Genomic DNA, 17,759 nt, shown 5'->3' with positions numbered 1-17,759 from the left:
TGTAAATATCACTATTTCAATAAGCTATTAATATTTTTTCTCTACCTCATATTGCTGCTATTTAAATACCCTGTACAACTTTTTTGCACATTATTTTTGCACATTCCTCTTATTACTATTTAAGTCAACAACATACTGACCTGCACATTTATATTTATATTTTTTATCTTATCTTTTATTTTATTTTATTATTTTATTTTATTTTTTCTACTTTTCTTCTTCTTAATATTTGTAAACTTTATAATTGCACTGTCCTTGGAGTGGACCTGACCTAAATGTCACTGCTGGTTATACTCTGTATAATTGTGTATGTGACAAATGCAACTCTTGAATCTTGATTGATGAGGGTTGAGATAATTAGTGCAGACAGTTGATACTGGTCACTGAGAGCATTTAAAAATTCTCAATTTCAGTCGCATCAGAAAAAAAAGTGTGTAAGATGATAGAATGAGTGTGACTACTGAAAGAGGGTGTGTGTACTGAGAGTGTAATGAGTCTGGGTCCTGCGCTTCTCCCTGTCACCGCCATTTCCCGTCCTCCCGGATTCATCTCCCGTAACCACATACACCTGTCACATTACACACACCTGTCACATTACACACACCTGTCACATTACACACACCTGTCACATTACACACACCTGTCACACTCATTACACCCGCAGCTGTTCCCCATTGCCACGGACTATATAGTCTCCCCTCTCCCACCACTCTGACTGGTTGCATTATTTGTTATTGGTAAATGTGTTGTAGTGATTGTATTGCTAGTGTTTGCTCTGGTCTGGGATACATGCACTGTGTTGCCATCTCGTATCCTAGTCCTTTTCTGGGAAGTTTTTTGCCGTGTTGGCGTTTTTGTTTCTATTAAAAGAGAGCCTTCTCTGCACTTGGACCCTGATTCCGCCTTTCGCTGCGCTTCCTTCGCCGTTCCGTGACAAGATGCAACTAGCAATCATGGGTCCAGCAGGGATGTTAATTTTAATGTTAATTTTATTGGTGTTTCCATTATTGATTTTAATTTGGTATCCAAAATTATTGTAACATTCTAGTATGTCACATCGCTTCACGAGCAATGTGAATGGAGGGAAAGTGGTCCATGCTTCACCTGAATTCCGGTCGGTCTCGTCCTTTTCATATCGGACTTCATCTGCTTCAAATGCTGGATTGTCAATTGCAGATGATCCACCTTCAGCCAGAACAAACCCATTTTACAATTTAAACCATAGTGTCAATCCGTTTTCAGGTCATCATACTGTATAAAACACACACCGGCACTTTGCAAATCATCCATTACATCCAATCCGTCCATTATTCTCAGAACCACGATGCCATAGCTGGAATCGAACGCGTTGCTGAATGAGAAACATTATATAATGTCAAAATACAAAGAAAAGAGTGCAAATAATTCCCTAATATTTGTGAACAAAAGCAGCAGCTCACCTGATGGTGTCGACGTAGTCCTGTAAGCTCTCCGGTTTACATTCATGCCAGTTCATCTTGTAGCCCAAAACCAGAGTGTTTGGACGGACATGAAGAAAGAACGAACTTTCCTCTGATTCAGCCAGTCCACCAGCATATCAGTGCTGTGCTGCGGGAAACTGGACTTCTCATCCTCCTGGAAGCACATGAGAACAAAACGCTGCCTTCACATCAGTTTTTAAAATACAAACCCGATTCCAAAAAAGTTGGGAGACTGTACAAATTGTGAATAAAAACAGAATGCAATGATGTGGAAGTTTAAAATTTCAATATTATATTCAGAATACAACATAGATGACATATCAAATGTTTAAACTGAGAAAATGTATAATTTTAAGGGAAAAATAAGTTTATTTTAAATTTCATGGCATCAACACATCTCAAGTTGGGACAAGGCCATGTTTACCACTGTGTGGCATCCCCTCTTCTTTTTATAACAGTCTGCAAACGTCTGGGGACTGAGGAGACAAGTTGCTCAAGTTTAGGAATAGGAATGTTGTCCTATTATTGTCTAATACAGGCTTCTAGTTGCTCAACTGTCTTAGGTCTTCTTTGTCGCATCTTCCTCTTTATGATGCGCCAAATGTTTTCTATGGGTGAAAGATCTGGACTGCAGGCTGGCCATTTCAGTACCCGGATCCTCCTTCTACGCAGCCATGATGTTGTAATTGATGCAGTATGTGGTCTGGCATTGTCATGTTGGAAAATGCAAGGTCTTCCCTGAAAGAGACAACGTCTGGTTGGGAGCATATGTTGTTCTAGAACTTGGATATACCTTTCAGCATTGATGGTGACTTTCCAGATGTGTAAGCTGCCCATGCCACACGCACTCATGCAACCCCATACCATCAGAGATGCAGGCTTCTGAACTGAGCGCTGATAACAACTTGGGTTGTCCTTGTCCTCTTTAGTCCGGATGACATAGCGTCCCAATTTTCCAAAAAGAACTTCAAATTTTGATTCGTCTGACCACAGAACAGTTTTCCACTTTGCCACAGTCCATTTTAAATAAGCTTGGCCCAGAGAAAACGCCTGCGCTTCTGGATCATGTTTAGATATGGCTTCTTTTTTGACCTATAGAGTTTTAGCCGGCAACGGCGAATGGCACGATGGATTGTGTTCACCGACAATGTTTTCTGGAAGTATTCCTGAGCCCATGTTGTGATTTCCAGTACAGTAGCATTCCTGTATGTGATGCAGTGCCGTCTAAGGGCCCGAAGATCACGGGCATCCAGTACAGTTTTCCGGCCTTGACCCTTACGCACAGAGATTGTTCCAGATTAAGTTAATAAGTTGCATTAAGACCTAATAAGTTGCAAATTGGTCCTCCAGCTGTTCCTTATATGTACATTTAACTTTTCCGGTCTCTTATTGCTACCTGTCCCAACTTTTTTGGAATGTGTAGGTCTCATGAAATCCAAAATGAGCCAATATTTGGCATGACATTTCAAAATGTCTCACTTTCAACATTTGATATGTTATCTATATTCTATTGTGAATAAAATATAAGTTTATGAGATTTGTAAATTATTGCATTCCTTTTTTATTCGTAATTTGTACAGTGTCCCAACGTTTTTGGAATCGGGTTTGTATATAAAAATAAAAATATTTAAAAATTCACTTAAATTCATTAAATTGCCGGTTTATCTGAATAAGACAAATGTCTCGTACCATGATAATGTTCCCACAGATCATCAGACTGATGTTTTTGGTGAAAGTCCCCACAAAGTCCACCAGAGCGGGACGGACGTTTGGAGGGCCGGTCAGAACGAGACACTGAGGCCTAAGAGAGCGTTTATACGTGAGCGGCTGGTGGATTACGATTCAAAGCTGTCAGTTTGCTAATAATCTTTACCTGTAGTTTTTTATGTGGGCTTACTTGGACTTCCATCGCTTCTTCTGGGACAGACCCATTAATCTTCATTAATGATGTAACACATGATGGCAGCAGCAAAATTAACTCAGAAGTCTACAGAAATATTTTGTCTGACAATTTACAGAAAGATGCAACCAAACTGATTGGGAGATCCTTCATCATGCAGCAAGATAATGACCCAAAACATCATCAGGGGCAAGAAGTGGAAGGTTTTAGACTGGCCAAGTCAATCTCCACACTTAAACCCTGTAGAGTATGCATTTTACCTGCTAAAGAAGAGACTGAAGGGAGTAACCCCCCAAAACTGAAAGAGGCTGCGGTGAAAGCCTGGAAAAGCATCACAGAAGAAGAATGCTAAAGTTTGGTGATGTCAATGGGTCACAGGCTTGATGCAGTTATTGAAAGCAAAGGATTTGCAACTAAATATTAAGTCTTTATCACTTTAATCTGTTAATTCTATCTGTTCCAATACTTTTGCTCACATGAAAAATGGGTGGGTTCAAACAAAAGGTGTGAGTTGTGTATCAGATCCAGATATGAATACCTGGAAATAAAAGCTGAAATGTTAATCTCTCATCTCATATTCATCTTTTGATGTCAAACCCAAATGTTTTCAGTCTACAGCAAAAATAAAGGAATTGGCCTCAGTGTTCCAATACTTTTGGAGGGCACTGTATTTGTGTATACTTTTTTTTTTAATTTTGCAAATTAGACATGTTTGAACTGTTGGATCTTGGCATGCTTTTTTTTCTCCTAAAAGACTAAAGGGAGTTTTCCCCACTGCTCACTAATATTTTATGAAATCCATAAAATCTGCTTTTATTGTGAAAATATTTAAAAAACAAAATTCAATTGAAACTCTGCAGCTATGAAAACAAAGGTTGTTATGGCAACACATAAAACCTAATAGCGAGATAATGAACATCATCATAAAAATGTAATGAGAACATTTTCATAATGTTCTCGTATGGAATTACTTGTTGTTTTCATGAAAGGCAATGATTTGAACCAGCAGTACCATTGTTTTTGTTTCATCTGGTATCTGCTACTTTAATTTAGTGTTCCCATTCATTTGTTGTGAGAAGTAACGTGAAATGTGTTTTAACGTGAACCTGCTTCGTCACGATTGTTCCAAGTATCTATACAGCAGTATTTGGTAAACACACCCACATCCTCATCTAACCAATCAGATCGTGGCATGCAGGTGGTGTTTACTGGAACCATCATGCTTTTCATGAGGGCAAAATGTAGATGGCCAAAGGATATGTAATTTATAGAGTGGACATGAGCCAATCAGTTCCATTCCTAGAATTTAGATTTCAAAGAGCACTTGAGTCAACAATCAGAATGGGCCGAAAGAACACAATAAACTGTTTCCACAGTTTATACAAGTTTCAAGGAACCGTGTGCCATAAAAAGTTAATAAACAGGTTATTGTTATGAACAGTAAAAGTTCTTACTGTGGCTTTTTATTATTTTATTGCATTTTTTTTGTTATTTTTTGGACATCAACTTTGTGCACTCAGGACTATTGTGTAAGTACTAAGAAAAGTACAACCAAGAAATCCGGAGCACCCCACACCACTGTACAGAACATTTTCAGAAATGAGTAAGTGACTGAAAAACAGAGGGGGAGAACTTTCTAGATAAAACACTGGTGTTTAATAGCTCATTTGTTAACATCATTAGCAAGCAGCTGTGTTAATGCATAGTTAATACTTATCTTCTTTTCCGTCTTAATGCTGCAAATAGATTATAACTGTCAGGTTGACACATTATTATTTTTCTTAATGTTATGATAATTTAAATGTTACATGAATAAATACATCGAGTTCACTTCAGTCAGGTGTCTTTTTCTGTTTGATTTGTTGTATTTTTCGATGAGTGTGTTCTTTCTAAAGTTGACCCCAAACAGAAACAATGTGACTGTCCTAAATAAGAATCAGCTTTCTGAAAATTACGTCAACTTTGTGGTAAAAAGCTCACTCCCATCAGCCTGTGGGGTAACTGCTGTTATGTAGCACTGAACTTTCTGGAAGGGCAAACCCTCATGAAAACATGTTTCCTAAAGTTGGATTCTTAAGTTGTTAATTTTCTTTTTAATATTAGAATATTGAATTTGAATAATATTGAATTTTCTGAACATTTGAAAGTTGAATTTGAACAGAATAAAAGTATGGCCAATTTCCCTTGAGTTCACAAACCTTGTGATTCCATTACATTCTATCCATTATTCAAATCTGAATGTTTTGAAAATATTAAATTTGAATTTGAATAGAAGAAAATGACAACTGCTCCACCTCCTCCTCCATTTTGTCAGCCATCTTGATGGAGCTGGCTGAGGATTTTGTTCTCAGACGCTTCCAAGAAACATCTGCCACCCCAAAGTTTCAGGACCTCCCGGCCGAGAAGCTGCTGCAGTTCCTCTGATGCGATGCGTTGTCCACTCCATCAGAGCTGGCTGTTTTCCGAGCGGTCGTCACTTGGGTGGAAGCGGATCCCGCAGGCCGAAGAGCTCATGCAAGCTGTGCGTTTTCCATTCATGACCTTCCGAGAATTTCAAGAGGTTCGCACCGTGAACCCGACCATGAAATGCAGTGGAGATGTCGAGCTTGAACTCTACAAATCAGCGCTGAAGGAGTTTGGATTTGGCATCTCTGACTGCGTAGCGAGGAAACGTGTGCGTCACCCCAAAGACGCCCTGGTTTTGGTCGGAGGTGATGAGCTGCATCCAGACATGGGTCATCAACTTCCCAGCAAGCAGCTCTGGTTTGCTAACTCTCTGAGAAGCGGAACAGGCCTCGTGAAGGAGATTGAGTGGAGGTTGCTGGGAGAAATGCCAGATCAGGCCAGAGTTAGACACGGCGTTGGGGTCCTCGATGGTCAACTATATGTAGCTGGAGGCTGCCACTTCTACGCAAAGACTGACATCATGAAATCTGTTTACAGGTAAAGTAATGGCCAAGAAATCAAAACTGCACTATTGTGGCATGTTGTCCATGTCTATTGACATCGATTTTATTCAATAAAAGTTCAAATTGATAGCTCTCAATTATACTGTAAAGTTAGTATAGTCAACATTACATATAGTCAATGGTTAAAATACTAGTAAAAAAAAAAAAAGAACAATTTCATAGAGACATTGGTAATTCTGGTATCAGTGATACTTGCCTTCAGTCATAAAAAAGATGCCATTAAAATAAATATTTAAAAAACACTACCTTTGTTGTTTCTAAAATAATTTGAAGATTGAATGTGAAATTATTGCAATATAAAAGTATATTTAAATTTTTTTTTAATTGCATTTAATCACAATTAATTTCAGAAAAATAGTATGATTAATTACTTTTTTTTTTGACAGCACTAATATAAATAAATTTTCTGTGTCAGCATGTATTTATATATTTTCTTTTTGTCTAATGACACCTACACATCTACATCAACAGGTACGACCCTGAGCGAGACCACTGGAAAAGGCTGGCAGATCTTCATGAACTGAGGAGTAACTTTACGCTGGTGGTGAGTGGAGACGGCCTGTATGCTGTCGGAGGAGACAAAGACATAAACACAAATCTTGACAGTGTGGAAAAATACTCACCAGCAACAGATAATGAACTGACTGTTTATTGGGAAAATGCAAAAGCAATGCAAATAATGAATGAACTGACTGACACCTAGTGGCTCTTAGAAGCACAACAACATACCTTTAAATAAAGGATGCTCTTTGGAGAAGTTTGTTTGGGGAAAAAATGTTGGTCTTTCACCTTCGTCTCATTAGTTTCTTCTAAAATTTTGGGGAGAAATAAAACAGACACAAACAGAGCTATTAAATATGGACTTTTCTGTTCTATGGACCAGCTTATAACATCCTTGAGCGGTCATTCTGCCAACGTCTGGGGAGGCGAGATCTTCATCTGAGGAGGCTTCAACTGCAAGTACGAATGCCTGGTGTCCATGTTCCTCTACCACCCAGAGAGAGGAACCACGTATCACAGCGCTGCATGGAGAGCCTGAAAAACCGCTTCTACGTAGCTGGCGGGGTGTGCAACCTCCGGAAGTACTACACAGATCAACTGTTCTGTGAGATGTACAACCCTGTTCGCGACACCTGGACAGTGTTCATTCCTCTCCCCATTCCTCTCGTCGGCGTGGCCTCTGCTGTTCTGGAGGAGAGGCTGTATATTCTAGGCGGTTATTGCCAGGAAGACTACAGCGAGGCCAGACTCACTCATCGCTATGACCCTGTGACTCAGAGATGGGAGAGCATGGGAAAGATGCCCGGTCCCGTCACAGATATACGTACATGCCTCCTTCATCTGCCTGATCACGTCAGAAAATTAGAACAAGATGAACACATGTTGGTCAGCTTTATTTGTACAACTAAAAAAAATCTAGTGAGATGCCTTGCTTCTGTAATTCTAACAGAGTGCACTGTCTTTCTTTGATAAAATGCTAGAAAAAATTGTTCTTGTAAAGGTTAAAACTTTAATTTAATAATGTAATATGATCAAGTAAGCTGTGAAAAAAACATGAAGTCTTCTACTACTCACACTGCTCAATAAATTGGTAAATTGCATTATGAAAAAAACAATAGTTTTTGTAAGGGTATCTATACTGATTACAGGTTATCAACCCATTATTAACCTTTTATTAATTTTATTTTTCAGGAGGAACTGGACCAGTGCATAACTCTCCATCTCCAAACGGTCGTCCAGCAATTATGCACGCAGTGCCGCAATTATATGGCACAAGAGATTACTTGCACCCTGTAGGCCCAGAAGCCGTCGAAGTGTGTCTGGAGGAATGTGTATTCAAAGACTACCCATGTGACAAAGACGTGTTTGATGCCTGTGTTCACCTCATTACAGAACACAATCTGGATGTGTCAAAAGATGTCTTTTCAACTGTGGATAATTATATCAAACTAAGGGAGTTGATAAACAATGAACTGAGTGACACAAACTAACATTATAAGTGAAGTGTATCATCAACTGATTGCCTGCACTGGAAGCATGAGAACAAATGTTATTTTCTGCTTAGTAACGTAGAACATTTGTTGAGGTTGAGCAGCAATACATTGATATGATCACAATACTCTTTTTTTACTTATACACTGTCTTTAACTTTATTGGTGTCACTGTTACATAAGATTTTATGTTGTGGAACAATTAGTGAATTTAGATGAAAATGCAGACATGCTGATGTTAAAAAAAACTAAGAAAGCAGCATGGGTTTTATACGTCATAAGCAAAGCAGGCAATTATATATATATATATAAAAAAATTAAATATTATGGTTATTTCCTGTATAATGTAACAGGAATGGCTGTTTGAAAACAGCACAATATATTGCATTGCAACATCCTTAAGACATCACAGATTGAAAAAGAAGGCAACACTCAGCTGTACTCACAAACAAATGCACAACTAACAATTAAACTAACTGTAAACATATTTAACTGTAACAGAACAACACTAAAACAGGTTTGCATGGAGTGCTACTTGGTCACAGCAGGAAAAAGAAAAAGAAACACAGATCTTTGCACTGGAATTATACACTATTTGTATATCTGTAAGACATTATGTAAGGATATGCTCATTACTGAGCAGCAACTACAAACGGCCTTACAACTGACTGATAATAACATTGCATTACTTTAACACTATCATAGTTGTCTTTTTTAATTTTTTCAAACTGACAGCAAATTACAGCTGTACATTCAGAATTCAGAACGAGGAAACAATACCCAAAAAAGGTCAGTCTTATGGTTGTATATAATGTAAATGTAATTGGACTTTTACATTTAGAGGTAGACATCTTTTTTAACTTTAGCAATTAGATAATGTCCATCACCCACACATTGCATTCAAAGACTTTGTTCATTTCGGATCTGAAATCAGGATAACTGTCGTAGAAAACTGACAGCTCCAGGATACATTCACAAGTGTGCAACTGGGCGTCGTTGGAATCCTTGAATCGTTGTAAAGTTAATGATGATAGTTTTTCTCAGAAAAAGATCAGAACCAGTGCAGAATCTGAGAAACCGTGACGGACCCTGTGTGTCAGATTCCCGAAGGTAAGTGGTTAAATACTTCTGAAGCTGGGCATTCATGTTTTCTGGGAAAGATAGTGACTTCAGAACGTTTCTCACAGTGGGCTGCAAGTTTTCATACACAGAGGAGATTTCATCAATATGGCTGATAGCAGTGGAAAGTATGTTTGCCCACTGCTCAATGACATAGGCAGTCTCTTGGATGAGTTTTTTGTGGGCAAGTTCTTGTAAGATTTCCTCTGCATTGTCCTCTGTTGGTATTTTATGACAGCTATGGCCATCCAAAACTTCAAGTAGTTCTTCGTTGTCCACAATGTTGAAGTCAGATTGCCATGCTTCAAAGACTGCTCGTTCTGATTCTGGAACAAATTTCAGGAAATTCTCGATGACACTGCTTTTAGCATTTCCAAAAGCAGCCTGCTCCAGGATTACATGTGAGCCCAAGTTACTTTTTTTTCTTAGTTGTGAGACAGAACCATAAAAGTGGCAACATGGTGTCTGCATAGAGTTTTCCAACTGTAATGTCTTCATCTACGGACATTTCTTTCTAATCCTTTAAATCTACCTTAAACTCAGTGATGTCTCCCTCAGTGCTTTTTCCATCTGCAAAAAACAGCTTGGCTGCTTGTTGAATCAAATCTGGTTTCTTGGATTCTTTGGAGACATCTACTTTTCGTGTGCCACCCCCCTTTCTTGTTCTCACTTGTCTGAAGATGTCACTTTCTGCATCGTAATGCATCCATCCTAATTCTACCTTTCTCATAGTCTTTTGAGCATTCTTTGTTTTGTATTGTTGACTTGTTGTGACAGAATCATCACACTTACGTTTTTTGGATAATTTAGATTTCAGTCGCTCAAAAAGTTTTGATTTTCTGTTATTGGGGTCATTCCTGTAACTGGCTTTCTGTTTGCAAAATCCTAAAACGGCCAAACGATCACCGTAAGATGGAAAGTATGTCTTTAGCTGCTCATCTGTCATTAGTTCGATGACGCTGGTATCAATCTAGAAAAAAATGACATTTAGTTTAAATTAAATATTTGATATTTTGACTTTACATGTCATCACATAATTTTCCCTGGCCAATGGTTGGATACAAGAAATATTTAGCTGCAATTATTGCTGCAAAATGGAGTCAGATCAATTTTCTTATATAAATGACAAAGAAAATATTATTGTCTCATTTGTTTGATTAGGTTCTCTCAGTCTAATTGTGCAAAAATCTGATGATGTTTTGGGTCATATTTATGCACAAATAAAGAAAATTCTCAAGGGTTTACACACTTTAAAGCAGCACTGTATGTATGTGTGTGTGTGTGTGTGTGTGTGTGTGTGTATATATATACATATATATATATATATATATATATATATATGCATGCATTTGTCTGTTTCAGACAAGTTTTATACTCATCCTTTATGTATAGAATTCAAAGTGACATTAGTTACAGAATCACACATTTATTCATTTTTATGGACCGTTATCACAGGCTGTGATGAAAAGAGACTGTGAGACTGTTTCCAAAATCACTTCTCATATCAACAAATCACATGAATGAATGCAAGTGGAGTCGGCCTCAGGGGTTTCGATGTGTGGGGTGTGAGAGCATGTCAGGGAGGCGCGCAGAGTAATAATAATAATGAATTATTGTTTTGAACTTAATGTTTGAATTCGCTTACTGGATCCTTGGACCTTCCAGGAGTTTACTGGTTTAAAATGACGTGATCGCAAAAACCTACTTCCTTTCATTTCTAAGCTTTTGTTTTTGTTATAATTTATTGATTCAAATCAACTTGTCATTAAATTCTAGATGTCATTAAATTATTATTTTCAGACAGCATGTATTTGGCTTAAAAGCAAGAGCGTTTTATAATAGATGCTGGCTGAACGTTTTAGATTAGATGGTGGTCAGTGGTTTAGTGATTCTGAATGGATCCGTATTAGTACAGGCGGTGTAGTGGTCTTTGGCTTCTCCTTGTGGTTCTGTTTGGTATCGCAGCTTGACTTCTGCTTATTTGTATTGAAAACATTTAATTAATTAATTAATTATTGATTGTGGCACTATACATGCGCACACACACACACACACACACACATATATATATACACACACAGTGTATTGTTTAATTAATTAATTAAACGTTTTCAATACAAATAAGCACAAGTCAAGCTGCGATACCAAACAGAACCACAAGGAGAAGCCAAAGACCACTAAACCGCCTGTACTAATGCTTCTTTTTTCTCACTTCAAGCACTGTATATATAGTAGACAGCGTAGACAAACATATTTCAGTTTTCGTTCTATAAGGCTTCATCCAACTGACAAGTTCGATTACCAGTATTTACTGTTTACTGAGTGTTTAGCATTTCATGATTAACAAAAGCAACAGAAAGCACATCATCAAAACTTAGCAGCCTAATCGACCATTTATCCCTCAATGGGAACGACAACTAGGCCAATCGCCATTCACCAAACAGACGCAAACGTGTATTATATGTTACAGTTTAACTTACAATAACTTTAAACAATGTTCAGCTGTTCTTATGAAGGCATACTTGCTTTCAAAACAGTTGATCTGATTGGTCTTCAGTTGGTCTTCATGATATGAACGTGATCACCTCGCTTGTTGCCCGCCAATGCGCATTGTGCATACGTGGATTAAATGATATGAGAAAATAAGTCATTATTACGAGAAAGTTTCTCATTATTACGAGAAAATAAGTCATTATTACGAGAAAATAAGTCATTATTACGAGAAAGTTTCTCATTATTACGAGAAAATAAGTCATTATTACGAGAACGTTTCTCATTATTACGAGAAAATACGTTATTATTACGAGAAAATTAGTCATTATTACGACAAAGTTAATGACGTGCTTTTTGCAGATTTTTGAGTTCTCTCAACTTATTTGTGTAGGATATTCTCAACTTTTTGTTGTATAAACATAAAACAACAAGTCGAGAAAACTCCAAAAATCTGCTGAAGTTTGTTGCCATAAAATTTTAAGTTGGCTCAACTTTTTTTTTTTTACAGTGTTGTTTTGATAGAGGGAAACAAGATACAATTCTAATTTCAATATTATTTATTCTTCAGACATTGTTCTTTAACTTAAATAAGTATAAACTGTAAGTGACCAAAATCAAGATTCAAGAGATTCAAGATTTTTATTCGTCACATACACAGTTATACAGAGTATAACCAGCAGTGAAATGTAAGTCAGGTCCGCTCCAAGGACAGTGCAATTATAAAGTATACAAATATTAAGAAAAAGAAAAGTAGAAAAAAATAAAAATTATAAAATAAAAGATAAAAAAATATAAACATAAATGTGCAGGTCAGTATGTTGTTGACATAAATAGTAATATAACAGGAATGTGCAAAAGAATGTGCAAACAAGTTGTACAGGGTATTTAAGGGTATAAAAGGTACATGGGGGTATAAAAGTTGTACACGGGGAAGTCGTGACCTAATGGTTAGAGAGTCGGACTCGTAATCCAAAGGTTGTGGGTTCGAGTCTCGGGCCGGCAGGGATTGTAGGTGGGGGGAGTGAATGTCCAGCGCTCTCTCCACCCTCAATACCACGACTGAGGTGCCCTTGAGCAAGACACCGAACCCCCAACTGCTCCCCGGGCGCCGCAGCATTGGCTGCCCACTGCTCCGGGTGTGTGTTCACGGTGTGTGTGTGTGTGTTCACTGCTGTGTTTGTGCACGTTGGATGGGTTAAATGCAGAGCACGAATTCCGAGTATGGGTCACCGTACTTGGCAGTGTGTCACTTCACTATTAAATAGCAGCAATATGAGGTAGAAAAAAAAATATGAATAGGTTATTGATATAGTGATATTTACATGGAGTCAAGTGATGTTATGACACAGAGTTAGAGTTTAGGAGCCTGATGGCCTGCGGGAAGAAGCTCCTCCTGAAGCTACTCACCATCTCCACAGGGGTCCCACTGATCATAAGAGGAATGTAGGGCTGCTGCTGTCTCTTCCTAAAGTCCATGATCAGTCCATGATCAGATTTAGTTTTGCTCACGTTCAGAGAGAGACAGTTGTCCTGGCACCATGATGTGAGTCTCTCTACCTCATCCAAGTATGCGGTCTCATCATTGTTGGAAATGAGCCCCAGAACCACAGTATCATCAGCAAATTTGATAATAGATGTGGAGCTGTGAGAGGACACGCAGTCATGCGTGTAGAGAGAGTAGAGCAGGGGACTCAGGACACAGTTTGAGGTGAACTGGCCAACTTTCACCAATTGAGGTCTGCCGGTGAGGAACTCTTGAATCCAGTCACAGAGTGAGGAGTTTAGGCCGAGGTCTGTGAGTTTAGAAGCCAGCTTGATGGGGACTATAGTGTTGAAAGCTGAGCTATAGTCAATGAATAGCAGCCTTACATAATTCCCATTGTTGCTGTCCAATTGTGTGAGGGAAGAGTGGAGGATGTGAGAGATGGCATCGTCCGTAGATCTGTTTGGGCGATAGGCAAACTGAAGAGGGTCCAAAGTCTCAGGTATGGAGGAGCAAATGTGGCTCTTTACAAGTCTCTCAAAAACCTTCATGACTATAGATGTGAGGGCAACTGGGCGACAGTCATTCAGGCAAGAGGGTTTATTGTTCTTAGGCACAGGGATTATTACGGATTTTTTAAATGAGGTGGGAACCACGGAGGTAGCAAGGGACTCATTAAAGATAGACGTGAACAAATCAGCGAGCTGATCAGCGCAGGACCTCAGAACACGGCCGGTTATCCCATCAGGTCCGGCTGCTTTCCTGACGTTCACTTTCTTTAGCGCCCTTCGAACCTCATCCTCTGACACGGTGATTACAGGATCATCCCTGCTCTGCCTGCTGCTTCCTGACGCGCTGGACGGCAGAGACTCGCCACCTCCATTGCAATCGAAGCGGCCGAAGAAGGTGTTTAACTCGTCGGCCAGCAACGGATCTGCTCTCACCTCCGCGGAGGATTAGTTTCCGAAGGCACAGATGGTCCTCAGTCCCTGCCACATCCGTCGAGAGTCATTGAGCTGGAAATGAGACTCAATTCTCTCTCTGTATCTGTGTTTAGCGGCTCTTACTGCGCGTCGAAAAGCATAGCACGATGCTTTGTACTCGCTCATATTCCCGGTCAGAAGAGCCTCATTGTAAGTGGCGTTTGTTAACCGCAGCACGGATTGTTCTGTCCACCCACGGTTTCTGGTTGGAGAATGTCCTTATCGTTATTGTTTCAGTAGCTTGCTCGGTTAGCATGTTTACAAAGCTTAATGCTACCTCCGTGAACTCGCTGACGTCAGAAGAACTCGCCCGGAACATGTCCCTGTCGACGTCATCAAGAGCCGCCTGCAGCATAGCCTCTGAGTGGGAGGACCAGCGCGTCACTACTCTCTGCACCGGAGGATCCTGAACGAACCTTTATTTGTATTCCGGTGTGAGAAAAATTATGAATCATTTTTACCCCCCTGCAAAATTAAAAATCATTTTTACCCCCCTGCATTTTGGCTCTGAATTTTCACCCTCCTCTTCAAAAAAGCGGATTACGTAGTAAATATTCATCCATGACATTTAATATTTTAATATTTCATCACTAAACATGTTTATCTTTCTTCAGAAAAAAAAAATTGTAAAATCAAAAATTTGAGCTGGGGACCTCTGATTGATTTGACATGGAATGACCCTAAAGCCCTTCCTTACAAAATAGGGTGACCTCATTTTTATGTTGACAGCCCTGTGCACCAGTATTTACATTTACATTTAGTCATTTGGCAGACGCTTTTATCCAAAGCGACTTACAATTGGGGAATACAAAAAGTGATTCATCTTGAAGAGGCAATCAGACAGAGGAAGTGTTCGTAACACCAAGTCTCAGTCATTGTTCAAATAAGTACAAGCTAGTAAGCGGAGAGAAAGATAGAGGGAAAGAGGTTTTTTTTTTTTTGAGTTTAGGATGAAGTCAAGTACTGCAGAGAGAGATGAGTTTTCAGTTGTTGCTTGAAGACTGACAGGGATCCAGCATTCCGGATAGGGGTGGGAAGATTATTCCACCAGCCAGGAATGGTGAACGAGAATGTTCTGGAGAGTGGTTTTGAGCCTCTCTGTGATGGTACCACAAGGCGTCGCTCACTAGCAGATTTTATTTTAACTTTGTTTACTTCTGTTCATGGTTATGTCTGATTATAGAGCCAAAGCATGGCTATCCTGTGTTGCTGTATGTGTTGTCTATGTATTTGTTTTCAGAAGTGTCCACAAGTGCCAAACTATTCGTCTTTAATCATTTTGTGTTAAAAGTAAAAATGTACAATGACACTTGTAATTTATTATGAAATGTTTTGAATTTATTTGTGCATTAGATTCAAAATGACACATATTTGTAGCTTACACTGTGAGCTCAGAGCAAAGTACGTTTTAATCTTTATATAAAAAAGAATAGGCCTATTAATGAGAGTCTATGAATTGGAATTGACTTGAAGGGAAGCTACTTTAGTTATCTCTGAATGTTTATCATGTCATGTATATTCAATTGTTCAATTATGTCTTGTGTCTATCAAGTAAATTATGTGAATCCAAACAGATGGCATTTGATATTTAAGGAAGGACTTGTAAATATTTAATTGAAACAACCAAACTTTTATCACAGGAAAATCACATTTACATCTTTTACACCAATATCAAGTGAAAAATTAGTCTGATTTCATAGGATTTAAACACTGGACTTATATGAGTTGAGTAGTTTGTAGCCTATAGCTGAATCATGAACATTCACTTGTGCAATTCTAGAAACTTTTCTTGTAAATTATTCACATTTGGTTACTTGAGTTTGTTTGTTTTTTCCTCAGAGAGAAGCAGTAAACCTTGTGATCTAAAAACTCCAAATTCTTAATCATTAACCAAGAGTAGCTCTATAAAGATAACAAGCACAACGACTCTAGACCTTCACTTCTCTCTTTAGCACAAGAGAAACAGTCATGGCTTTATTTCAGCTTTTCTTAATCTCAGTATTAAGTTCCTGCATGGCACAGGATGAGGATATTATGACTCCTGTGGTGAATATCTACTCTGAGTTGAAGGAGCTTAAAGCTTCAGTTAATGGGCTGACAGTGGATCTCAACACAGCTAAAAATGAACTCGCAGAGCAGAAAAGCTTGATTCAGGAGCTGCAGAAACAGATGAAAGGTACATTCTCTGATTTGTTTCACATTTATATGCATGTTTGAACTTTGAACTTGAGTTCGTAACCACATAAACTACATAGCAATGTTTTGCAACCACTTTAGAATTTTGCATTGCATTTTATAGCTTTATTTACTGCTTAAACTAACCATTTTTCTCCAATAACAGAGAGTCCTAAAGTGGCATTCACTGCATCCATGTCAAATACAGAGGATACACACCGAGGGCCTTTTAGTGCGGAGACCAAGCTCATCTTTGATAAAGTCCTGACCAACATTGGCAATGCATATGACCCTGTCACAGGTTTGTGCATTTTAAGTTTGAGTTTTTGTCAGTTTTTGAAAAATACATAATTTGATCATTGAATTTTTGACATGGTTTAATTTGTAGTATTGAGATCTTTGCTTATGTGTCTTTTGCAGGAGTGTTCACAGCGCCTGTAAAAGGTGTGTATTACTTCAGGTACTCAGGCTCTGCGTTTTCCTCCCATGATATGGGTCTGAGCATCTTTAAAGGCACGGCACGATTTGTGTCTTCATACGAATATAATTCTGGTGAGCGCAATGACCAAATGTCCAATGGAGCCGTGATGGAGCTGGATGTTGGTGAGGAGGTTCACATGAGGCTGTGGGTCAGATCCTGGATTTTTGTGGATCCACGGTACAACTATTCCACTTTCACAGGCTACCTGCTTTACCCACTGGATTCTACTTCTGTATAATTTGTATGTGTGAATTATTTAGTAAAATGTCAAAAAGAATTGTTTAAAAGTCCTGAAACCGTAGCTTGTGTTTCTTTGTTGTGTTAATCATGTATAAATGTAATTAAAAGGTCACTGTGTCATACAGACAAAAACAAGAGTCCTCCAATACACTTCTATGGAACATTAATTTTCATTCAGGCACATTACTTGGCTATGCTTGGTTGAGAGTATTTGTGACACAGAGAAAGTAAGTTTGATCTTCAATTTGTAAAAGTGAAAACCATGTTGACAATAACGCACTTAAAAAAAAAAATGAACAGAAGAAATAAACAATTTCTCTTTGTTTTACTTCATTCTAGAAGCAATCTCCAATACAAATATATTTGGTATAATTTGGCATAAAGCTTCAGAGAATTTAATATTCATTTAACCAATAAAGTGATCAACAAAACTGAAAAGGAAAGATATTTGATGCCAATTAATTG

General features: G+C 38.4%; 1 protein-coding gene and 1 pseudogene across 2 annotated transcripts; both read left to right on the top strand.

Moving 5' to 3' along the window:
• The first annotated feature begins 5,682 nt into the window (after positions 1 to 5,682).
• Positions 5,683 to 8,126, top strand: LOC306875818 (kelch-like protein 33; annotated as a pseudogene). Its single transcript has 4 exons — positions 5,683 to 6,303; positions 6,801 to 6,975; positions 7,213 to 7,715; positions 8,022 to 8,126. The product of its transcript is annotated as a kelch-like protein 33 (transcript).
• Positions 8,127 to 16,319: 8,193 nt separating this feature from the next.
• Positions 16,320 to 17,431, top strand: cbln11 (cerebellin 11). The gene is made up of 3 exons (XM_079415583.1): positions 16,320 to 16,574; positions 16,740 to 16,874; positions 16,994 to 17,431. The coding sequence occupies exons 1-3, from the start codon at positions 16,367 to 16,369 to the stop codon at positions 17,290 to 17,292; spliced, it is 642 nt and encodes a 213-aa protein (XP_079271709.1). The 5' UTR covers positions 16,320 to 16,366; the 3' UTR covers positions 17,293 to 17,431.
• The last annotated feature ends 328 nt before the right edge of the window (positions 17,432 to 17,759 follow it).

This window comes from Barbus barbus (genome assembly GCF_936440315.1).
Source record: "Barbus barbus genome assembly, chromosome: 1".
Classification (NCBI taxonomy): domain Eukaryota; kingdom Metazoa; phylum Chordata; class Actinopteri; order Cypriniformes; family Cyprinidae; genus Barbus; species Barbus barbus.
This window is presented reverse-complemented; position numbering and strand designations above follow the sequence as displayed.